The following is a 26,054-nucleotide window of genomic DNA, read 5'->3' on the forward strand; positions in this document are numbered from 1 at the left end:
AAGTATGAATATTTTTATTATTATTATAATTATTATCATTATTAGTTGTGTTATTACTATAATTATTATGATTAGGATTACTATTATTATTGTTATCATAACACTAGTTACAATTATAATTATTATTATTATCATTGTTATTATTAATATTATTATCAAAATAGGTATTAGCATTAAATAATATGATTATTAATATTATCTTTATTAATCTCAAAAACTACCTTTTTAAACAGATAAATATTTTGTACCTAAAATGTACTTGTTACATATACTATAATTATATTAAAATTTCACATAACTATATATAACAAACCTATTAATATTATCATATGAATACATACAAATAATAAACTATCGACTTTTAAATATAACATTAAACAATTATGTATATAAATATGAATATATTAATATAACTATATAAATATTAACCATTATGAATATATACACCGATTAAACATACATAATATATAAATTAAAGATATAATAAATAAATTTATTCATTTACGATTATATGTTTTAATATATATACAAATGATATAGGTTCGTGAATGTGAGGCTAACCCTGCATTGTTCAATATAGTCATATGTATTTTTACTACAAAATACAATAGGTGAGTTTCATTTGCTCCCTTTTAAATGCTTTTGCAATATATATTTTTGGAACTGAGAATACATGAGCTGCTTTTATAACTGTTTTACGAAATAGACACAAGTAATCGAAACTACATTATATGGTTGAATGATCGAAGCCGAATATGCCCCTTTTGCTTGGTAACCTAAGAATTAGTAAACCGATCTACTAATTGACGCGAATCTTAAAGATAGATCTATTGGGCCTAACGAACCCCATCCAAAGTACCGGATGCTTTAGTACTTCAATGTTGTTTTTATCATGTCCGAAGGATTTCTCGGAATGATAGGGGATATTCTTATATGCATCTTGTTAATGTCGGTTACCAGGTGTTCAATCCATATGAATGATATTTTTTGTCTCTATGCATGGGACGTATATTTATGAGAACTGAAAATCTTGTGGTCTATTAAAATGATAGAAATGATTTTATGATAAACTAATGAACTCACCAACCTTTTGGTTGACACTTGAAAACATGTTTATTCTCAGGTATGAAAGAAATCTTCCGCTATGCATTTGCTCATATTAGAGATATTACTTGGAGTCATTCATGACATATTTCAAAAGACGTTGCATTCGAGTCATCGAGTTCATCAAGATTATTATTAAGTCGATTATAGTTGGATTTATTATGATATAGTATGCATGCCGTCAACTTTCGATGTAATGAAAGATTGTCTTTTCAAAAACGAATGCAATGTTTGTAAAATGTATCATATAGAGGTCAAGTACCTCGCGATGTAATCAACTATTGTGAATCGTTTTTAATCGATATGGACTTCGTCCAGATGGATTAGGACGGGTCATGAAAAATAACATATAATATTTCAAATTATATTTTCAATTACTATATATATATATATATATATATATATATATATATATATATATATATATATACACACACACACACACATACACACACACACACATATCTATTTACAATTACTTGTTCGTGAATCGTCGAAACTGGTCGAGGTCAAATGAATTCATGAAACAGCTCAAAATTTTTGAGACTCAACCTAACAGACTTTTCTTATCTTGTCAAAAATATTAAATCGTATCGAGAGTTTGATTTAAAATTAGTCAAAAATTTTCGGGTCATCACATAACGGAGTCCAAATTAAATAAGCAAACCTGTTCTGTGACCCTTGTCACAAACTAGTCTTAACCAAATAATAAAATAACAATAAACATTAACTTAAATTAAAAGTATATATAACTACACATATATGCCTAAGGGTAAAAAGGTCATCTTACATCTAGCCCAGATTTCTGTCTGTTAAAAATCCACCCCCTTAAAGAGATTCTGTCCTTGGAATCTGGTCTTGGTCAAACAAACGAGGGTAACAGTTTCTCATCAACTCTTCGGTTTTCCACGTAAGATTCGACCCCAAACTATGCTTCCACTCAATCAACACCATTGGAATCTGTTTCTTTCTTAACTTAGTTATCTTACGATCAACTATACGAATCGGCTCTTCCACCAACTTCTTACTCAAATCAACCTTTAAATCTTTTAACGGTAAAAGTTGCATCTCATCTTCTACCTTACGTTTACGTAGATAACACACATTAAAAGTATTATGAATACCGGCTAATTCTGGCGGTAGATCCAAAACCACTGTTTGATCATTCAAAATCTCACTGATCGGAAACGGCCCAATAAACCTTGGTGCAAGCTTACCCCGTTTACCAAATCTGATAACCCCTTTCCACGGTGAAACTTTTAGATACACATGATCACCTACACTAAAGGTTACTGGACGTCTACGTGGGTCAGCATACATTTTCTGCCTGTCTCTAGCGGCTTTCAATTTTTCTCGCGCAATAGCAACCTTTTCGGCAGTCATTTGAACAATTTTCGGACCTACAAATTATTTCTCCCCGGCTTCTAACCAACAAGTCAGAGTTTGGCAATGACAACCGTACAACATTTCATAAGGAGGCATCCCTATACTTGAATGATATGAGTTGTTATACGCGAATTCAACTAACGAAAGATGTGAATCTCACGAACCACCGTATTCTAGCACACAAGCCCTTAACATATCTCCTAGAGTCTGTATCGTTCTCTCACTCTGACCGTCTATCTGGGGATGATAAGGTGTACTCAAATTGACACGTGTACCCAAATTCTGTTGTAGACTATTCCAGAAGTTTGACACAAATCTAGAATCTCTGTCTGATACAATCGATAATGGCACACCATGTCGACTAACAATCTCTTTCACATACAACTGAGCGAGTTCACTTAATGACGCTGTTTCACGAGTAGCTAGAAAGTGAGCACTTTTGGTCAAATGGTCAACTATTACCCAAATCATATCGTGTCGTTTCTGAGTTCTTGGTAATTTTATCACAAAATCCATCGTAATATGCTCCCATTTCCACTCGGGAATTTCTAAATGACGTAACGAACCATAAGGTTTTTGATGTTCTGCCTTTACTTGTGCACAAATATGACATTTTTCAACAAAACTAGCGATCTCTGTTTTCATAGTCGGCCACCAATACACAGATTTCAAATCATGATACATTTTATTGCTACCTGGTTGGACTGTCAGTCTAGATTTATGCGCTTCTGTCAAGATTAAATCCCTTAAGTCTCTGAGCATAGGCACCCACATACGGTCATGAAAGGTCTTAAGTCCACTTGAGTCATCGTCTAGGTCAAATTTTCGTTTAGTCATAAGTTCAGATTTAACATGTTCATCTTCCAAAGCAACGACTTGAACAGTTTTCAATTGGTCGATTAAATCTGAAGTTATACTCAAACGCAGGAATTTAACATTCTCACTAGACTTTTTGCGACTTAAAGCATCTGCAACGACGTTTGCTTTACCCGGATGGTATTTAATTTCACAATTATAATCCTTAATCAATTCTTGCCACCGACTTTGACTATTTAATTCTTTATATACTGTAAACTCTTGTGATCTGTACATATAACACAATGGGTTCCATACAAATAGTGTCTCCACAGTTTCAAAGCAAACACTACTGCAGCCATTTCAAGATCATGCACTGGGTAATTCTTCTCATGAATTTTCAACTGACGCGAGGCGTAGGCAATTATTCTGTCTCTCTGCATCAATACACAACCCAACCTGGCAATTGAAACGTCACAGTATACCACAAAATCATTTGAACCCTTTGGTAAGGCTAACATTGGTGCCTGACACAACAATTGTTTCAACGTCTGAAAAGCCTTTTCTTGTTCATCATTCCATCGAAAGGCTATGTCTTTTCGAGTCAATTTAGTCAACGAACCCGCTATTTTTCGAGAAATCCTTGATAAATCTGCGATAATAACCGGCCAATCCCAGAAAACTCTTAATCTCAGTAGGAGCCCTCGAAGAATTCCAATTCATTACCGCTTCTATTTTAGATGGATCCACTTTGATACCCTCAGCAAAGATAGCATGACCCAAAAACTGAACCTCTCGCAACCAGAACTCACACTTTGAAAAATTAGCAAACAGTTGTTCTCGTTTCAACAGATTCAAAACCTGTCTCAAATGCTCAGCATGCTCAACCTCTATTTTTGAATACACCAATATGCCATCAATAAACACAATCACAAACTTGTCTAAAAAAGGACGGCACACTCTATTGATGTTCTGCGAGGTGTATATAAAATAGCTTATATTTTACAAGGAAATACTATTAAATACGATACAATTTTACTCAAGATATTTATTTATTTATTGAATGGATATACTTAAACCTTGCTGCAACACTTATAGGCAGTGTACCTAATCATACAGTAGTGTAGTTTTTAGTAAGTCCGGTTCGTTCCACAGGGAAAATCTTTTAATCAAAGCTTAAAGCTATATTAGTTTTATTTTATAAAAATACAAATATATATATATATAAGTAATATTATTATTATAAAGGGGGTTTTTACCGTTTAATGACCGGTTTGTCGATTTTAAAACTTTAGTCGCAGTTAAAATAAAATGTAAAATATTAAATAAATAAAAGACTTAATTTAAAGCGTAAAGTAAATAACGATAATAAAATTGCGATAAAAAAAAGTGCGATAAAATAAACTTGCGATAATTAAAAAGTACGATAATTAAAAGTGTAATTAAATACAATAACAATAAATAAAAGTGCTATAATTAGAAGTGCAATTAAATATAAAATAAAGGAAATTAAATATGAAATAAAAGAATTATGCTTATTTAAACTTTCGTAATCATGATGTTTGACGTGTTGATTTTAGTTTTATGCCCATGGGTTAATTGTCCTTTGTCTTGGATTATTTAATATGTCCGTCTGATTTTTGTCCATAACAGTCCATCAGTCATAAATATAAAGTGCGAGTATCCTCATCAAATTATCCTTATACCCGAAGTTAAATATTTCAACTAATTGGGGACTTAAACTTTAACAAGATTTTAATACTTTGTTTAATAATTACACCAGGATGTCGACTGAATGTAACCCAAGGTTTTAATACTTTGTTATCAATTATGCCAAGTGTCCTTGTACATAATTTCACCCCTATTTTAATAATTCTAGTGGTTATTAATCCATTCCCGTGTCCGGTTAAATGAACGATTATTCGTACATATAAATACCCCGCCCATCGTGTCCGATCGAGTGTATATGGTTATTTATAGGGACGTCCAATTGTAAATCTTTATATTAACATTAACAAATTATCATTTAGTTAAACAAATATAAAGCCCATTAATAGTCCATAGTCTAATTTTCACAAGTGTCGTTCTTTTGTCCAAACCCTAATTATAGTACAAAGCCCAATTACCCAATTTTAATAATTAGCCCAACATCATGATTACTTCGGATTAAATAAGCATAATAATAACTTAGCTACGAGACATTAATGTAAAAAGGTTGAACATAACTTACAATGATTAAAAATAGCGTAGCGTTACACGGACAGAATTTTGACTTACACCCTTACAATATTCGCTAACACACCCTTATTATTAGGATATAAAATTAAAATTAAAATATAAATATAAATTATATATACATATACTACGTTTGAGTGAAGAAGAAAAAGATGTGTTTTTGTGGTGCACCAAAGCTCGATTTTTATAGGCATGTGGGCTGGAACTGTGCACCATGCGATCGCATGGATTTATGCCTTCCAGGCCATGCGATCGCATGGCCAGCTGGGGAGAGCCACATTTGGTTGTTTTCTTCTGCCGACGTTTATTTAAATATAATATAATATATATATATTAATTTTAAGAATTAATTATATATTATATTATATTCATATGCATAGTTGACTTGTAATTTTTAGTCCGTTGCGTCGAGCGTTGAGAGTTGACTCTGGTCCCGGTTTCGGATTTTCGAACGTCCTTGCGTACAATTTAATATCTTGTACTTTTCGTTTTGAATCTTGTACTCTTGTAATTTTGAGACGTTTCTTATCAATAATTGGAACCTCATTGATTGTATTTTGTACTTTTGAGCTTTTTGGTGGTTTACGTCTTCAATTCGTCGAATCTGTCTTTTGTCTTCACCTTTTATTATTTAAACGAATATCACTTGTAAATAGGACAATTGCAACTAAAAGCTTGTCTTTCTTGAGGAATAATGCTATGAAATATATGTTCGTTTTTAGCATTATCAAATATTCCCACACTTGAGCGTTGCTTGTCCTCAAGCAATATAGTCTTGAAATACTAGAATCACTTCTTTATTCTTCACACTTTGTACATCAGTAATTTCTTTACGGCGGTATAAACAATGGTAGAAACGATGTGGTTTACAGTCCCACATGACTATAAAATTTAGATCCATTAAGGAAATTAGATCTTTATGAAAACATTTGATCTTTTGAAAATTAAATCTAGTTTTTACCCTAGATAAGTTTTCTGGAATAACCCTTCACCGGTGTTTGCAAAATATTTTTGTGGGCTTGGTGGGTTTCAGATTTGAAAATTTTAGCTCAAAACTTGTGGTTTTGTGTCACCCACTTGCTAACCTTGTATTAGAAAAGAAACACATCCAGTATACTTGCTCCGTATATTACCTTTCGGTAAACTACCGTCCGGTTATAAAGGAAAGCGTTGAACAAGCAATTGTTAAGGCAATGTCCCCTGACATGCTTTTAATTATGGTCTATAACGTGTCAGACGCAATTACTATCCTTTGTAGGAGCAATAGTAAAGCTCACCCTTATGATTTTTCGGTCTGGCACAAGGTCCTGTCTTCGACCATGCTATGCAACCACCGTTCTTACAGTTGACACCCGATTTGGTTCAGATGACCTAATGAATTCCAGGTGAATTGCTAGGATTTTACGTTCAATGGTAATGAACGCATTGAAAATGGGTTTTCAGAAAATAAATCGGTTTATAATTTGATCAAAATATTTTCTCGTTCAAGCTCGAGTTTAGATATCATTGAATTCCATGAGTTTGAATTCTCAATCTTTAAGGTCAATCTCTAGGATTGAGTAATATCAGGCTTAAAAGCTGATTTTTGATCTTTTAAGGAGATTATCCTTTCTGGGGATCTGATTTATTAGTCTTATCAAGCTAATTTGCACGGTGCCCCCCATTGTACGAGATAAATCCTTCTCATGGTTAGGATAAATCTGACCACTTGGCGTCCCTGTTTTATGATGAGGTCTGTGGATTTCCTGCTGATTTTAGAGATGACTTTTCTAGATTTTTCATCAACCTACAGATGGTCTGGACGACAACTTCATGACCTAAATCAAGAAGCGCGTGTCTTTTTCGAAAGACTTTACTTCCTTTTAACGATGGAATTGATTCATCGTGTAGATCCATCTCTTCGTTTCTTTTATCGGGTAAAACAGTTAATTATCGTCCAAAACAAAAGTATTTTCAATTATTTGTACAAAAATATGTGATATGTATTTTGAATAACTCGGTGAAAATTTCCCACACTTGGCTTTTATTTTCCTTTTTATTGTCCTCTATTCCATTTTAAATGAATTTTAACATTTTGGTTTGTTTCTCAATTTATGTCCTTTCCGAGGTAACAATAATTTCAGTGTTAACACCTAGTTTTATCGTTCATAAATATGTATAAACATGATTTTGAGTTCATTTAATTGAAAATTTTGAAAAATTTTCTAGAATTGGGTAGTCAGTATATAAGACTAGGGCAGTTCTTTATTATCAGAGAGCACTAGATTCTAATACAACTACTACTTTACTAGTATTTCTAATGGTAACCAAGTGTTTAAAGTAAAAAAAATTTAAAAAATCCGAAAGAATTTAACCCCTTCCCACACTTAAGATCTTGCAATGCCCTCATTTGTAAGAAATCAGTAACAATTTAAATTATTGAGGGTGATTAGCGTAGAAATGATTAAATTTTACCAAAGTTTCCAAACATATTGGCGTTTGTTTGCTGAATGATAAATGGTACATATCATTTGTCCATTCCATCTGTTGTTACATCACATTTATCTTGTCGTCAAAATTAGTAGCTTTTGCTGAACTTAATGCCAGTCTTTGAAAATGCGCTGTTTTACCCTGTTTTGTACAATTTACCATATACATACATACAAATATAAACATGCATGGCAATTTGAAATGGGACTTAATATCCCACTTTCAAATCCTAAATGTGAAATATTAGTACACAATAATAATAAAAATGATAAAGATTACATAAGTATATTCAATAACATAAGTTTAAACATGAATAAGTAAAAAGATAAAAACATAAAAATCATATAAATAACCAAATGGAACTAAATCAGTCTGGATATGGGTTCCAGTTCATCTCGTCAGGTGGGTTCCATTGTTGGTTATAGGTGTTCTGATAGGCTTGATTATAGTCATACCGGTTAAAGGGTGGTCGGATATCGGGGCTGTGTGGCGGAAAATGAGCAGGTCGAGTAGGTACGTAATTATTTGGTACCTGATATGATAGCTGGCTCATGATTTGGTGCTGATGAACTAACCAGCTATCATGTTGGCGTCGCCTATAATCCCCGTATACTCGCTCGGAGTTCCACTGCTCATACATACTATGTCTGGCCACGTTCGTCATTGCTTCCTCATCTATACGAACGTGGACGTCAAGAATAGCATCTCGAAAGACATCCCTAATGTCTTCCGCCTCCTCCATTTCCTCGTCTGAGCCTCTCTCTACCTGAGGATGAGATCCCTCATAGGGTACTGCCTGGTTACGTCTACTTTTCAATACCTTAGCACCCACATAAACTTTCAATCCTAAGGGCTCAACCTGTTCTCTACAAAGCTGTAATGAACCCCCTTGGTTCCTATCAACACCTAAATACTCTCCAATGAGAGTAACAAAAATATCTCCTCCTATTATACTCCCGTCCTGCATTCCCTCTACCATTTTAGATAAATAAAAAGCAACACAGTAAGGGATATTGACAAAGCTTCTAGGATCCCGAATACACTTTAGGTAGAATAAATCATGTAAGGTAATTTTTTTCTTTATTATGACCTCTCTGTGTAATCGAGTTAGCCAAAAATCTATGAATAATACGAAGCTCGGCTCTGTCAATATGTGTATAGGAGTGTCCTCCTGCTCGTGTAAAAACATCAAAATGTGACATACGCCTCCAAATGGCGTCAGCGTCAAAGTTACTATCTACCCTTTCACCATAATGAATCAAATTTGTACAATCGGGTAATAGCAACTCACCAGGAGTATATATCTGTAAGGCCCTGGCCATGTCCAGCATGGACATTCTGTACATCCTACCGCCAAGGATAAACCTAAGAAATCTTCTACCATCTATTCTAACTATATTTGTATCAAGTGATACAGTACTCATCAACTCAACACACCATTCCTTATATACAGGTCTACGAATGGTGAAAAGACGTTCCCAATCTGTAAAAGAAGAACTGTCATACCTTTGAACTAAAAGCTGTCTAACACGGTCAGCTAGATGGACCGTTTCCAAAGGGGCCCAATCGATTACCCTTGACACCTCTACATTTTTTGTTACCAATTTGAATTTGTTTCTTTGATATGTCTCGTAATCTCTCCATCTCCTATCAAATCTCAGATTAGGATGCAGAGTGTGCTCAGGAATCGTTGGGAATTCTACTGGCGGCCTCATTGGGAATACTATGAATTCATCAACAAACTGTACCGGATCATAATAAGGTACGTGCTGATCAGGCTGTTGTTGTTGTTCCTATTGTGGTTCTTGTTCGTGTTGCATTTCTGGTTCTGGTTCTGGTTCTGGTGCTGGTCGTCTAGATGATGATGCTCCTGAACCTCCAGTATCGGCTTTCTGTAAAACACATTAAACACAAAATTTGTGCATCCAAATATGCATTAGTGTTAGCAAAATAACAACTTAAAACAATCACTATAACATGTTAAATCAAAATTAAACTTATATACATTTTCACAATTTTTCACAATTCTACACTTTTCAAATAAGCAAATATGAGAATGTATACAAAGTTCATAAGCTTTTAACTCAAATAACATGTCAAAATATTCATTACTAATAATTAAACAAGTCTCAAATGGCAAATATATCAAATTAATCAAGTTCATGAATTTTGGACTTAAAAAGTCCACTTTAATCTCCAAAAATCATGTTTAGGATCAATGTTTGGATCATTTAACTATCTAAACATGTTACATTACTCAATTTAGCAATAATTCATGACAAAAATTGGCCATAACCTGTTTATATCAAAAAGCCCCAAATTGTTCAAGAACACAAACCCTAGATTTCTAAAAATTTTGAAGTTTTTGACTTCAAATCATGTTAAATAGCATCAATCTAGGTTATACATGCATAAAATACTAACAATTTAACACTAATTACACTAGAAATTAACAAAATTGCATTAGGTAAAAAATTGGAATTTATCACAAAAACTAGCAAATTTATGAGTTTAGGAGTGTAATTTTTACCATTTTGCTGAAGAATGAGAATCTAGGCATGATTAGAGCAAGAAAAATGACGAATTACGGTGGAAAATTGCGAATTTTAGAGGTGATTTTGGGGTTGGTTCGTGTTTGTGTGTGTGTTTTTTGTGCAGAACAGCGAGCTGTTCTTTTTATCAAACTGGCCTGGAAACCAGCCTCATGCGATCGCATGAGGTTGAAGAGTAAACCCCATGCGATCGCATGGAGTTCCGGGTACAGTACTTTCAGGTTTTTTTTTTTATAAAACCTAATTCTTAATAAAACATAAAATTAATAAAATTTTAAAAATTTATTTCTTTTTAGGATGAGGGCGTTTTGGATCGATGTCCTAGTCTGTCCCTCGACAAAATTTTTAAAATTTGTCAAATCAAAGCGCGGTTTTAAAAGTAAAGATTTTTGGATTTTTTAATGTTTTTGGCATACTTTAATTCAATAAGATTAAAAATAATGATAATAAAAGTTCTCGTCCCTCCCTCGGGTAAAGCAATTTCGGTTCAACGACTTATTCTTCAACTCACGGCGAATTTTAAAAATCATATTTTTAACTTAGCGAAATAAAGTAAATTTTTGTTTTTAAATTCACACAACTTAAATTTAAAATATGCATAAAATTAAAAATTCACATTTTTTAAAAATTAAAAATTCACACCAAACTTATATTATATTTTTGTTTTTATACATACAAACTTAAAAATATCAATTGTTCAAATATTTACAATTTTAAATATATTAATTTAAAAAGTTACCATATTAATTTAAGATTTATATATTAATTTTAAAAACATGGTAAAAATAAAATTAAAAATCTTTTTGGTCTTTTATCCCACTTTAATCAATCAAATATTATCAAAAATATGGGCCCCTCTTTTCGGTAAAGTAATTTCGGTTCCATGACGTAATTTAACTCATGATGAATTTTTGAAATATTTTGGGTTGATTGATTAAAGATATTTATACCTTAAGAATAAACGTTAAATTTCACAGTGATGTAATAAATTTTTGTATGATATCAATAATTTCGGTCGCCAAACCTAATTTTATTCAATACCAATTTAATACTTTATAGCGAACAAATTAGCATTTATTATCAAAAGGTTAAAAATAAAAATAAAAAAATAAAAACTGTACAGACTTACTTGTGAGATAGTATTCTTAGTTATATGATCTATCTCATTCATAAGATAGTTGGTTTAATTGGTTTTCCATAGCTACATAGGCGTAACCTCGAGCATTCAGTGTTTTTTCTTCTAAACATATGAACGGTCCGTCTCTGCATAAAGTAACAAATTCGGTATTTGAATAGGTTTGATTATTTGAACATTTACCTCCATGTGACCATTTTCCGCATTTGTGACATCTTTCAAGGTGTCGTACTCTTCTTTTCGCTGCGGATTTTGATTTTCCTTTACCAAATTGTAACTTATTATCTTCGCATCTGGATTCTTTTCTTACTCCGTCCAATCTTTCTCTGATTACTAATACTATTTCACTCGGAAGTGTGTCATTATTACGTTTAATGATCAAAGCGTGTAGCATTAGACCATGGTTTAGTTCACAGGCAGTCTTCATTTCCTAAAAAAAATAAAAATTCAGAATGGGGGGAGAAGACTAGTTCTTTAGGGTCTGCTAGGGAAAGACCATTCGGGTTCCATTTTCGAGAACTACACGAAAACAGACAATCTAACTCTAACAGAAATACATAAAATCCTTAAAAGACTTGATTCTCCTCACACTTAGTTAGCTGTGGTATCGAAATTGTGATTAACTTCATTGTCGACTTCCATCGGACTATATATGTAATGTTTAACTCTGTGACCATTAACTTTAAATTCAATTCCATTTGAATTTATTAATTCTATCGTTCCGTATGGGAAAACTCTTTTGACTATGAATGGTCCAGACCATCTTGATTTCAATTTTCCAGGAAATAGCTTGAATCGTGAATTGAAAAGAAGAACTCTGTCTCCTTCTTTAAATTCTTTTGAACTTCTGATTCTTTTATCATGACATTTCTTCGTTCTTTCTTTATAGATTAACGAATTTTCGTATGCTTCATGTCTTAATTCTTCTAATTTATTTAGTTGACTTAATCGTAGATGTCCAGCTTCATGTAAATCAAGATTACATGTCTTCAAAGCCCAAAATGCTTTGCGTTCAATTTCTACTAGAAGATGACATGCTTTTCCGTAAACGAGTCTAAAAGGTGTGGTTCCAATTGGAGTTTTATAGGCTGTTCTAAAAGCCCAGAGTGCATCCTCCAACTTAATGGACCATTCCTTCGGATTTGATCCTACAGTTTTCTCTAGAATACGTTTTAAAGCTCGGTTGGTATTTTCAACTTGTCCACTTGTTTGTGGATGATATGCGGTGGAGATTTTATGAGTTACTCCATATCTTTTGAGAACTTTCTCAAGTTGATTATTACAGAAATGAGTACCCCGATCACTTATTAAAGCTTTCGGTGTTCCAAACCTTGCAAAAAGACGTTTTAAAAAGTTGACTACAACTCGTGCATCGTTAGTTGGGAGAGCTTGTGCTTCCGCCCATTTAGATACATAATCAATGGCTACGAGAATATAGAGATTATTATGAGATTTTGGAAATGGACCCATAAAGTCAATACCCCAAATGTCAAATACTTCACATACTTGAATGACATTTTGTGGCATTTCATCACGTTGACTTATTTTTCCGGCCCTTTGACAAGCATCACAGGATTTGCAAAGAAGGTGTGCGTCTTTGTAAATTGTAGGCCAATAGAATCCAGCATCATAAACTTTTCTTGCTGTTAGTTGAAGCCCATAGTGCCCTCCTGTTGGTCCTGTGTGACAATGGTTTAAAATTTTACTAGCTTCATCTCCGAATGCACATCGGCGTATTATTCCTTCAGGACAACTTTTAAACAGATGTGGATCTTCCCAAAAATAGTGTTTTATATCACTGAAGAATTTCTTTCGTTTTTGGTACGATAATCCTTTTTCAAGGAATCCACATACTAAGTAGTATGCATAGTCTGCAAACCATGGTATTTCATTATAATCTATCTTCAACAGATATTCATCAGGAAAGTTGTCTTGTATGGCTGATTCATTTAGAACTTCTAATTCAGAATTTTCAAGACGAGAAAGATGATCAGCGGCGAGATTTTCTGCTCCTCTTTTATCTCGGATTTCAATATCGAATTATTGTAAGAGTAAGATCCAACGAATTAATCTTGGTTTGGCATCTTGTTTCGAAAATAGGTATCTAAGAGCAGAATGGTCGGTATAGACCACCGTTTTTGCTAGAACGAGATATGAACGAAATTTATCAAAAGCAAAGACAATAGCAAGGAGTTCTTTTTCAGTAGTTGTATAATTTGTTTGTGCTCCTTGTAACGTCTTACTAGCATAATATATAGGTTGAAATCGTTTTTCAATCCTTTGTCCTAAAACGGCTCCCATTGCAAAATCACTTGCATCGCACATTAGTTCAAACGGTAGATTCCAATTTGGTGTTATCATGATCGGCGTATTAGTGAGTTTCTCTTTAAGAATATTAAAATATTTGATACATTCATCTGAAAAGATGAATGGAGCATCCTTTTCTAGGAGTTTATTCATAGGAGTGGCAATTTTAGAAAAATCTTTTATGAAACGTCGGTAAAAACCGGCATGCCCTAGAAAACTCCTAACTCCTCAAACATTGGTGGGATGTGGAAGTTTAGCAATTATATCTACTTTAGCTCTATCCACTTCAATTCCTTCTTTTGAAATTTTATGTCCAAGAACGATGCCTTCTTTAACCATGAAATGGCATTTCTCCCAATTAAGTACTAGATTTGATTGTTCGCATCTAATAAGCATTCGTTCCAGATTAACTAGACATGATTCAAATGTATCACCGAAGACTGAAAAGTCATCCATGAAAACTTCCATGCATTCTTCTATCATGTCGTGAAAAATCGCCATCATGCACCTTTGAAAGGTTGCAGGGGCATTGCAAAGTCCAAAATGGCATGCGTTTGTAAGCAAAAGTACCATAAGGGCACGTGGATGTGGTTTTATCTTGATCTTCGGGTGCTATTGGAATTTGAAAGTATCCGGAAAATCCATCAAGAAAACAATAATAACTATTTCCGGCTAATCTTTCCAACATTTGATCAATGAAAGGTAAGGGAAAGTGATCTTTTCTGGTGGCGTCATTTAATTTTCTATAATCAATACATACATGCCATCCTGTTACAGTCCTTGTAGGAATAAGCTCATTTTTTTAATTTGTATTGACAGTCTTGCCACCCTTCTTAGGCACGCATTGAACTGGGCTTACCCATGGACTATCAGAGATTGGATAAATTAAACCTGCATCTAGCAGTTTAATAATTTCTTTTTTAACTACATCTTGCATATTCGGATTTAGTCTTCGTTGGCGTTGCACATACGTTTTATGACCTTCTTCCATAAGGATTTTATGTGTGCAATACGAAGGACTTATTCCTTTAATATCATGAATCTTCCATGCAATGGCTGGTTTATGAGCTTTCAACACAGAAATGAGTTGTGATTTCTCATTTTCAGTAAGAGAAGACGATATTATTACAGGTAATTCAGATTCACCATGTAAATAAGCGTATTCCAAATGGTTTGGAAGTGGCTTTAACTCTAATTTCGGAGGTTCTTCTATCGATAATTTATATCGATATCTGTCTTCTTCTTTTAGCATTTGAATTTCTTCTGTTGTTGGTTCATATCCATTAGCTATAAGTGTAGCTAACATTTCAGCTTCATCAATTTGTTCAGTTCCTTCTCCTAAAGAACATTATCCTGTTCCTTGTAATTCTGGAAATTCTTCTAACAATTCTGCATGTGAATCTATAGTTTAAATATAATAACATGTATCATCTACAGATTGCGGTTGTTGCATTGCTTTATCAATTGAAAAGGTAACACTCTCGTCCTCTATACTTAGGGTCAATTTCTTACCAAACACGTCTATCATTGCTTTAGCCGTGTTTAAGAATGGTCTTCCTAATATGAGAGGAACTTAAGAATCTTCTTCCATGTCCAGAACAACAAAATCTACTGGAAATACTAAAGTACTAACTTTAACTAGCATATTCTCCATTATCCCTCTAGGATATTTTATTGATCGATCGGCTAGTTGTATGCTTATTCTTGTTGGTTTCAATTCTCCAAGGTCTAGTTTAGCGTATAGTGAATACGGCATTAAATTTATACTAGCACCTAAGTCTGCCAATGCTTCTATTGAACTAAGACTACCCAGAAAACATGGAATTGTGAAACTTCCTGGATCAGATAGTTTTTCTGGTATCTTATTCAACAGCACTGCTGAACAATTAGCATTCATAGTAACAGCCGAGAGTTCTTCCATTTTCTTTCTATTTGAGATTAGATCTTTCAAGAATTTAGCATATCTAGGCATTCCTGAAATCACATCAATGAAAGGAAGATTTAAATTTATCTGTTTAAACATATCCAAGAATTTGGATTGCTCGGCTTCAAGTTTCTCTTTCTTCATTTTACTCGGGTAAGGAAGTGGTGGTTGGTATGGTTTAACATAAGGTTTATCCTTAACTGTGTTATCTTCATTAACCTTTTCAACTACCGGTTCTTTTTCCTTATCTTGTTCAGGTTGTGGTTCTTGTGGAGTAAGAATAGCTTCATCAGAAGTTACAGGTATTTCAGGTGGTTTAAGTGTTGTACCACTTCTTGTGGTAATGGCTTTAGCTGTTTCATTTCGGGGGTTAGAATTTGTATCACTAGGTAAACTTCTCGGTTTTCTTTCACCTATTAACCTTGCTAGGTTACTTACTTCTTGTTCCAAATTTTGAATAGAAGCTTGTTGATTTCTAAATGCTTGAGCATTTTGTTCATTAGTTTGTTTCTGAGATGTGAAAAACTGCGTTTGAGTTTCAACTAGCTTCGTCATCATATCTTCTAAATTCGGCTTTTTATCATTGGTTTGTGGTGGTTTGTTTTGAAAATTAGGTCTTTGCTGGTTGTAAGTATTATTGGATACTTGTTGATTGCTAGGACCTTGTTGGTTGTTGTATGGAATATTTCAGTTATAATTCTGATTTTGATTGTAAATCGGTCTTGGCGGTTGATAATTATTCTGATAATTATTTCCAGGCCTTTGGTTTATGTATGAAATATTCTCTCTTTGTTCCATTGTTAATTCAATACTAAGACAATGTTTTGTCAAATGTGGTCCTCCACACTGCTCACAACTAATTCGTATTGAGTGGATATCCTTAGTCATCTTTTCCATTCGTCTCTCGACAGCATCTATCTTTGCGGAAATGGAATCTAAGTCATGGCTAGAATCGGCTCTAGCTGCTTTAGATGATCTAACGATATCTTTTTCTTTGTGCCAATCATGTGAGTGGGAAGCAGTGTTATCAATAATTTTGTAAGCATCAGTTTCGATTTTCTTCATAATGGAACCACCAGGTGCAATATCTATGTCTTCCCTTGTAGTGATGTCGCATCCTTGGTAGAATATTTGTACTATTTGACAGGTGTCTAAACCATGTTGCGGACATCCTCTTAATAACTTTCCAAATCTTGTCCACGCCTCATATAGAGTTTCATTTGGCTTCTGTGTGAACGTAACAATTTCTCCTTGAAGTCTTACGGCTTTAAATGCCGGAAAGAATTGTTTAAGAAATTTTTCAACTAAAACATCCCATGTATCGATCGCCCCTTCAGGTAACGATTCCAACCAATCTTTGGCTTCTCCCTTTAAAGTTCAGGGAAATAACATGAGATATATCTGTTCATCCTCAACTTCTCTTATTTTAAATAGTGTGCAGATCCTATTAAAGGTACGAAGTTGTTCATTTGGATCTTCCTTCGGCGCACCACTAAATTGGCATTGATTAGTCACCATATGTAGAATTTGTCCTTTGATTTCATAATCTGGCGCATTAATGTATGGATGAGTAATTGCGTGACCTTGGCCAGTGCGTTTAGCTCTCATTCGGTCTTCCATACTTAAAGGTTCCAGATTTTCCATGATTGAATTTGTTGAATCCGAATCACTAGAGGATTCTGATTTAATGGTTCGTTCCTCAACAATCTCTGTTTGAATGATTGGTGGTTCCGGAGGAAAATTTAATGGTTCAGGATCTATGAATTGTCCCTGAATATTATCCGGATTCTCAATTGTGAGGTCGGGTTCAAAAAATGGATTATCGGAAATTTGTATTGGAGTACTTGGTCGACTGGATGATGATTCTAAAGGAAAATCAACGGCGATAATATTTACTTGATGTCTTGATCTAGTTACAGGTGGTGAACGTACAAAAGGTGGTGAACGTCTTGCTCGGTGCATTCACTGAATATCCTATTAGTTTTTAAAATGAAAGAAAAAATTATATAAGTTATCCAATTAATAGACTTTTCTGATTTTGCTCACGTTTCGAATAGCCAAAAGATGCAGCAGAGGGGCAGGATTCGTTTGGTCTCAATATAATTGAGGACTGTTTGGCTCCAATAACCCGGTCCACGTACAAATTCAACTATTACTATGAACCAGAAAATTTTGATGTCTATCAATTTAACCACTTAAAATAAATTTTCGTAATTTTAAGAAATATAGATAAGAAGTAGAAAAAATTCTAAGTCCTAAAAACTAGAATGACGAGAAATAAGAAAGAAAAAGAGCGCGTTGAAAAAGGTCGAAAAAGAAAAGATCGAAAAATAAAAGGCGTCGAAAAATAAGAAAGAAAAAAAAATGACTATAAAACTTAAAAAAAAACTCGACTAACCCAACCTTATTACTATCACTAACTTAAAATTATAATCGCAAATTGAGATTACTAATTGGAATGATAATTGATACATAGGTAAAAGGTGTATATAAAATAGCTTATATTTTACAAGGAAATACTATATCCCAAATGGAAATATCTCAAAAAGGTATTAAAACTTAAAAAAACGTCGCAGAATTCTAAAGCACTTAAATCTTAGTCTAAAGAAAAAGCACTTAAGGGATTTTACGGCAAAGCCTAAAAATCTAGAAATAAAAATAAATACGAGCAAAAATTACAAAAGTTACGCTAAAACAATTAAAAAGGGATAAAATATAAAAATATACTAAAAGTTGTAAAAAGTACAATTTTTATAAAAATATTATTTTTATATTATTTATTTTTTAAAACTATTAATTTTATATTTTATAAAACTAATTAAACTTAAAAATACAAATTAAATAAATAACTAAATTAAATATTTAACTAATCTAACCTAATTAGGGTTTAAATATAATAATAATAATTATAAACCGTAATTAATGCAGTACTCAGTCAACTGTGGCATGTCAGACGGGCTCATGCGATCGCATGAGTCCTAAGTTATCCAGCCATGCGATCGCATGGGCTAGGTTTTCGGGCCACAGAGTGGGCTGCTACAGTACTGGACTCGAGTGTTTTTATTTTTTTATTTTTTTTTTTGCTGTGTTGAATTTTCTGTTTTATATATTTATGTAATATATTTATATAAATTAAATAAAACTTATATTTTTATAAAATAAAGATAAATAAACTTTTATAGAATTTAAATATTTAACAAACTCTTAAAAATATTTATATTTTTGTTTTCTTTTTATATTTTCGAATATATTAAAACGTATTTTTACAAAAGCGTAAATTTTTTTTTTTTATATTAGCGTTGCGCTTCCGGCTTTTAAGCTAGATGGTTCCCCGGCAGCGGTGCCAAAAATACTTGATGTTCTGCGAGGTATATATAAAATAGCTTATATTTTACAAGGAAATACTATTAAATACGATACAATTTTACTCAAGATATTTATTTATTTATTGAATGGATATACTTAAACCTTGCTACAACACTTATAGGCAGTGTACCTAATTGTACAGTAGTGTAGTTTTTAGTAAGTCCGGTTCGTTCCACAGGGAAAATCTTTTAATCAAAGCTTAACGATATATTAGTTTTATTTTATAAAAATACAAATATATATATAAATAATATTATTATTATAAAGGGGGTTTTTACCGTTTAATGACCGGTTTGTCGATTTTAAAACTTTAGTCGCAGTTAAAACAAAATGTAAAATATTAAATAAATAAAAGACTTAATTTAAAGCGTAAAGTAAATAACGATAATGAAATTGCGATAAATAAAAGTGCGATAAAATAAACTTGCGATAATTAAAAAGTACGATAATTAAAAGTGCAATTAAATACAATAACAATAAATAAAAGTGCTATAATTAGAAGTGCAATTAAATATAAAATAAAGGAAATTAAATATGAAATAAAAGAATTATGCTTATTTAAACTTCCGTAATCATGATGTTTGACGTGTTGATTTTAGTTTTATGCCCATGGGTTAATTGTCCTTTGTCCTGAATTATTTAATATGTCCGTCTGGTTTTTGTCCATAACAGTCCATCAGTCATAAATATAAAGTGCGAGTATCCTCTTCAAATTATCCTTATACCCGAAGTTAAATATTCCAACTAATTGGGGACTTAAACTGTAACAAGATTTTAATACTTTGTTTAATAATTACACCAGGATATCGACTGAATGTAACCCAAGGTTTTAATACTTTGTTATCAATTATGCCAAGTGTCCTTGTACATAATTTCACCCCTGTTTTAATAATTCTAGTGGTTATTAATCCATTCGCGTGTCTGGTTAAATGAACGATTATTCATACATATAAATACCCCACCCATCGTGTCCGATCGAGTGTATATGGTTATTTATAGGGACGTCCAATTGTAAATCTTTATATTAACATTAACAAATTATCATTTAGTTAAACAAATATAAAGCCCATTAATAGCCCATAGTCTAATTTTCACAAGTGTCGTTCTTTTGTCCAAACCCTAATTATGGTACAAAGCCCAATTACCCAATTTTAATAATTAGCCCAACATCATGATTACTTCGGATTAAATAAGCATAATAATAACTTAGCTACGAGACATTAATGTAAAAAGGTTGAACATAACTTACAATGATTAAAAATAGCGTAGCGTTACACGGACAGAATTTCGACTTACACCCTTACAACATTCGCTAACACACCCTTATTATTAGGATTTAAAATTAAAATTAAAATTAAAATATAAATTATATATACATATACTACGTTTGAGTGATGAAGAAAAAGATGTGTTTTTGTGGTGCACCAAAGCTCGATTTTTATAGGCATGTGGGCTGGAACTGTGCACCATGCGATCGCATGGATTTATGCCTTCCAGGCCATGCGATCGCATGGCCAGCTGGGGAGAGCCACATTTGGTTGTTTTCTTCTGCCGACGTTTATTTAAATATAATATAATATATATTAATTTTAAGAATTAATTATATATTATATTATATTCATATGCATAGTTGACTTGTAATTTTTAGTCCGTTGCGTCGAGCGTTGAGAGTTGACTCTGGTCCCGGTTCCGAATTTTCAAAAATCCTTGCGTACAATTTAATATCTTGTACTTTTCGTTTTGAATCTTGTACTCTTGTAATTTTGAGACGTTTCTTATCAATAATTGGAACCTCATTGATTGTATTTTGTACTTTTGAGCTTTTTGGTCGTTTGCGTCTTCAATTCGTCGAATCTGTCTTTTGTCTTCACCTTTTATTATTTAAACGAATATCACTTGTAAATAGGACAATTGCAACTAAAAGCTTGTCTTTCTTGAGGAATAATGCTATGAAATATATGTTCGTTTTTAGCATTATCACAAACTTGTCTAAAAAGGACGGCACACTCTATTCATCAAATCCATGAAAATTGCTGGGGCATTCGTCAACCCAAACGGCATGACTAGAAACTCGTAATGACCATACGTTGTTCTAAACGTTGTTTTCGGTATATCTGATTCTGCAACATGAACCTAATGATACCCTGCCCTTAAGTCTATATTTTAAAAGTTTGAAGCACCCTGCAACTGATAGAATAAATCGTCTATTCGAGGTAAAGGATAATTATTCTTCAGTGTTCTTTTATTCAACTCGCGATAATCGATACACATACGCATTGAACCATCTTTCTTTTTCACAAACAATACAAGAGCACCCCACGGAGACGAACTCGGTCGAATAAACCCACAATCTAACAGTTCTTGAATCTGAGACATCATCTCGGCAATCTCGGATGGAGCTAAACGGTATGGAGCTTTCGTAATTGGAGTAGTTCCTGGCATTAACTCAATCTTATATTCTACTTCCCTTACTGGAGGTAGACCTGGTAACTCATCTGGAAACACCTTCGGGAATTCAGAAACCACTAAAATATCGGAGACCGTTTTCTTCTTTTTTTTAGTATTGATAACATAGGCCATGAAGGATTCACATCCCTTAGCAAGTGACTTCTTCGCCTTCATCATTGAAATCAACTGAAAACTGAACCCACCCCGTTCCCCACGGGCTACAACACCGGTTCTAGCGGTCAAACGGAAGGTCACAATCTTCTTATCACACTTAATGTGGGCCTTATGTAGACTCATCCAGTTTATCCCTAACACTACGTCAAAACTAGGGATAGGCAGCACTAAACAGGACATAGCAAATGGTCTACCATCAATTTCTATACTAGCTCCAGACACATATGTTGTGACTGGAACTGTCTTACCATCAGCTACCTCTACTCTAACAGGCTCAGGCAGCACAGTAGCAGGTAACCCTAGCTTAGTATAGAAATCTAAAGACATAAACGTCCTATTCGCACCAGAATCAAACAATACTCTAACAGATATTGAGTTGATTAAGAACAGACCAGTGATCACATCGTCAGTTGTAGTAGCTGTCTCAACTGACATCTGAAAAGCCCTAGCCTCTGCTGATGGAGGCTTCTTCCTCTTCTGCCCACTCTAGGCAGTAGACCCTCCGGCTGATGCCGAACGCACACCTGACCCTGCCCCAGAACTAACACTCTTTCACGGACAACTTGCAGCACGATGCCCTGGTTGATGACAATTCCAGCACACACTACTCGGGAATGAACAAGCCTGCGGATCGTGACCAATAACACCACATCTTATACACCGCCTAGTTGCTTCTAAACACTGACCTTTATGCGAAGATTTACAATTGCTGCACCAATCCCCTCTACCAAATCCTGACCCAGAACTATTCTGGCCACTTTTACCCTTTGATTGAAACCCACCTGACTTCTTGAAGTTAGATCCCGACTGACTGAACGTTTGTCCACCTTGATTCACCACATTACCAAAAATCCTACTTCTAGTATCCTTGACATCACTTTTCGCCATCTTGGCTAGCACAATAGCCTGAGATAATGATGTAGCTGTTCTCACGAAGGTTCTGTACTCTGGTAAAATCACGTTCACAAAATGTTGAATCCGAGATGATTCATCTGGCACCCACTGTTGCACAAACCTTAGATTATCCATGTACTTCTCCACTACCTCATCAATTGTCATTTGAGGTGTCATCTTCATTTCTAGAAATTCAGTTTTTTTATGCGATTCATATCAAAAGGCTTATAGTACTGTTCACAGACCTTCCCATCAAATTGCTCCCATGTAATCATACTTATTTGTTCCCTTGTTATGCTTGATATCAAGGAATCCCACCAAACCAATGCCCGACCTTTCAACATCCTACTAACATACGTAGCTCTTAACTCGGGTTCACACTGACAAGCTTCAAATACCCACTCCATTTCCCACAACCAGTTAAGAGTTTCTGTTGGATCTGTACTTCCTAAAAACTCTGGGGGTTTGCAATCACGGAAATTCTTGTAAGAACACTTTTTCGGAGGTGGAATGAACTGTTGTGGAAACAATGGCATTTGATACTGATTCATCATATTGGGGTTTTGATAAGGATAAGCATTTTGAGGCGGTACATTGTATTGTTATGGAAACTGATTCTGCATCGGGTACTGAAATTGCGTCTGATTTATATTAGGAAATGTCTGGGCTTGTGCAGTTGGGAATCCCAGTGGTGTATCATCATTTCCCGAATGCCTCGCCAATTCAAGCTCATTAATTTTATCTTTAGCCTCTTTTAGCTTGCTTTCTAATTCGATGATGTAACTATTCTGATCATCATCAGACTCAACAACCCCATCAGGTGCTCTGTATGTTCCGGGGTTAGATGAGCCAGTTGCATTTCTATCAGCCATACCTATGCTACAAAACAACTCACACAAAAACTTAGTGGATAACGGTTAGTTCAAGCACAACTAACACACACATATCCTACATTCACTTAACCCCACCCCACAGACATGTTTGAGTAGTCACAAGGTTTGGGAACAATATACACGCATGTACTTGCTGCCAAACCTATGCTCTGATACCAACTTGTAACACCGGCCTTTTTTTATACACAGCAGAAGACTTTATTAACAAACACACAATAAGTCACGTTATTACATTAATCCGTGTAATTAAGTTTAAGTTTACACAACGGGGTTACGTTATTACAAAACATTATTTAAACAAAAGTCCACATCAGAGTAGGGTTGTCAAACATGTCTTCTGCATTAGCACCCGTCCCGACTAGCAGAACCTAAACCTGCAAGGGTGGAAATGTGGGGGATTAGCATAATGCTAAGTGAATGGAATCTATCTAACAGATATCACATAAGCACCACACATGCGAATGACCAACTAGCATACAACTAAAGACAATACGAGGATCGACGGCTTGTAGGAGCACACGACTCCAAGTTGATCGGGCTAGAGTCTACCGATAGTCTTGGCTACTCGATTCACAGTATGGTTATCCAAACGTAGGGGATGCGTCATTCAAAACTATACTTCACAATCAGCAGTCCTTGGACCCAACCTCCTCAGGCCCGGTTGACCTCATACGGACTCTAACCTCCTCAGGCCCGGTTAGAAGTCCCCAGCCTCCTCAGGCCCGGCTGGTATCAAACACAGTGCGCACATAATATCACATAATCACGGTAAGCATGCAATCATTATCTAAGTATGGCAGTATCACTATATCAAAGCATGGTAATAGGATAAATCACAGTAGCATGACATGCTACTTAAACTCTATCCGGAGATAGACCCACTCACTAATTACCAGCTTCAGCTCAGTTATCTAACTCCGAGCTTCCTCCTTGTTCTTATCTCCTGAGAACAATATAAACCAAGTTAGTATAATGCTCTAATTAAAATTAGAGTCAAATTATACTATAAACTATGTCATAACATCATATTATAAGCCTACAACATAAGCCCATTCAATATCGTCGTATAAGTGCGTGCAAAACGGGACATACACGCTAAAACTTATTTTCTCACCTCAAAAATAGTTTGATCCAGGTTCTTAAAATTTTACCATTGAAAACTAATCGTCAATATGATTTTAACGATATTTGGTTCATCGAAAACGGAGTTACGATTTGAAAGTTACGACCAAAACAATTTTTCCAAAACACAGGAGACCATAGGGTCAAGGTCTCTGACCGTCGGGAGTAGGTCTCGACCATCGGGAGTAGGTCTCAACCATCAGGAGTAGGTCTCGACCATTGGGAGTAGGTCTAGATGATCAGGAGTAGGTCTAGACGATCGGGAGTAGGTCTCAGACGATCGGGAGTAGGTCCAAGACGATCGGCCGATGGTGTTCTTCAGCAGCAACAGCTGCAAAAGTGACAGGTTTTGCCCAAAAATCACCAAATCTCTTTCCTGAACTCATATTTGACCTGAAAACCAACTACATCTTGTATATAGAACATTTTAGGACCTAAACCCACAACAATTTCACACAAACAACATCAAAATCGGCCAATTTGACACGAAAATCACTTTTGACAAAAACCTAATAAAAACCCATTTTTAACACAAATTCAAGTATGAAAACACATGAATCTTACCTTGTTAGATTCACAATGACACAAGGAATAGATTTCTAACTTGATTCAAACACAAAAACGAGATTGGATGATTTAGGTTTTCAAGAATGGGAGGAAGTTAGGTACGGGGTGTTATGAGATATTTTTAGAGAGAAGGTGAGAAATGAGATAAAGGAGCAGCTCTTTGACACTTATTTGGGTTAAAACCCATACCCCTCAACATACGGGTATTTATCAGTTATCTGAAATCTTACGTACCTCGTTAGGTGGCCCTAACGGAGTCCAAATTAAATAAGCAAACATGTTCTGTAACCCTTGTCACAAACTGGTCTTAACCAAATAATAAAATAACAATAAACATTAACTTAAAATAAAAGTATATATAACCACACATATATGCCTAAGGGTAAAAAGGTCATCTTACATCTAGCCCAGGTTTCTATCTGTTACAAAAGCAATCAGTATCATACAAAGTTGGTTTTAGAGTGAGCAACCGACTCCGTAGCCCAACTAACCAATTAAAGCGCTCGAACTCGATTGTGTTATCCACCTTAACCAGTATATTTTCTTCTTCTTTAAATGAATCGAGATCCATTCAAAGGATGTACGTTGTATTGCTAACAAGGCAGTCAGACCATTCCACGATTGGTTGGAGAAGACTTTAGCATTTCAATTTTTCCAAATCAAATAAGCACACGTCCATTCAA

The 26,054-nt window shown here is 34.3% G+C and overlaps 1 protein-coding gene across 1 annotated transcript in view; it reads right to left on the reverse strand.

The window, feature by feature from the left end:
* The window catches only part of LOC139840960 (uncharacterized), a 44,642-nt gene extending 21,670 nt beyond the window's left edge, over positions 1–22,972 (reverse strand). The window contains exons 1-8 of the mRNA XM_071831200.1: positions 22,520–22,972; positions 22,329–22,425; positions 21,556–22,062; positions 4,044–4,175; positions 3,745–3,937; positions 3,186–3,574; positions 2,322–2,504; positions 2,094–2,258 (exon numbers count right to left, since the gene is read on the reverse strand). Of these exons, the coding sequence (XP_071687301.1) occupies positions 2,094–2,258; positions 2,322–2,504; positions 3,186–3,574; positions 3,745–3,937; positions 4,044–4,175; positions 21,556–22,062; positions 22,329–22,425; positions 22,520–22,972 (2,119 nt within the window). The remainder of the gene's footprint in view (positions 1–2,093; positions 2,259–2,321; positions 2,505–3,185; positions 3,575–3,744; positions 3,938–4,043; positions 4,176–21,555; positions 22,063–22,328; positions 22,426–22,519) is intronic.
* Positions 22,973–26,054: the final 3,082 nt, after the last annotated feature.

The sequence above is a fragment of the Rutidosis leptorrhynchoides genome, chromosome 4, assembly GCF_046630445.1.
Source record: "Rutidosis leptorrhynchoides isolate AG116_Rl617_1_P2 chromosome 4, CSIRO_AGI_Rlap_v1, whole genome shotgun sequence".
Taxonomy (NCBI): domain Eukaryota; kingdom Viridiplantae; phylum Streptophyta; class Magnoliopsida; order Asterales; family Asteraceae; genus Rutidosis; species Rutidosis leptorrhynchoides.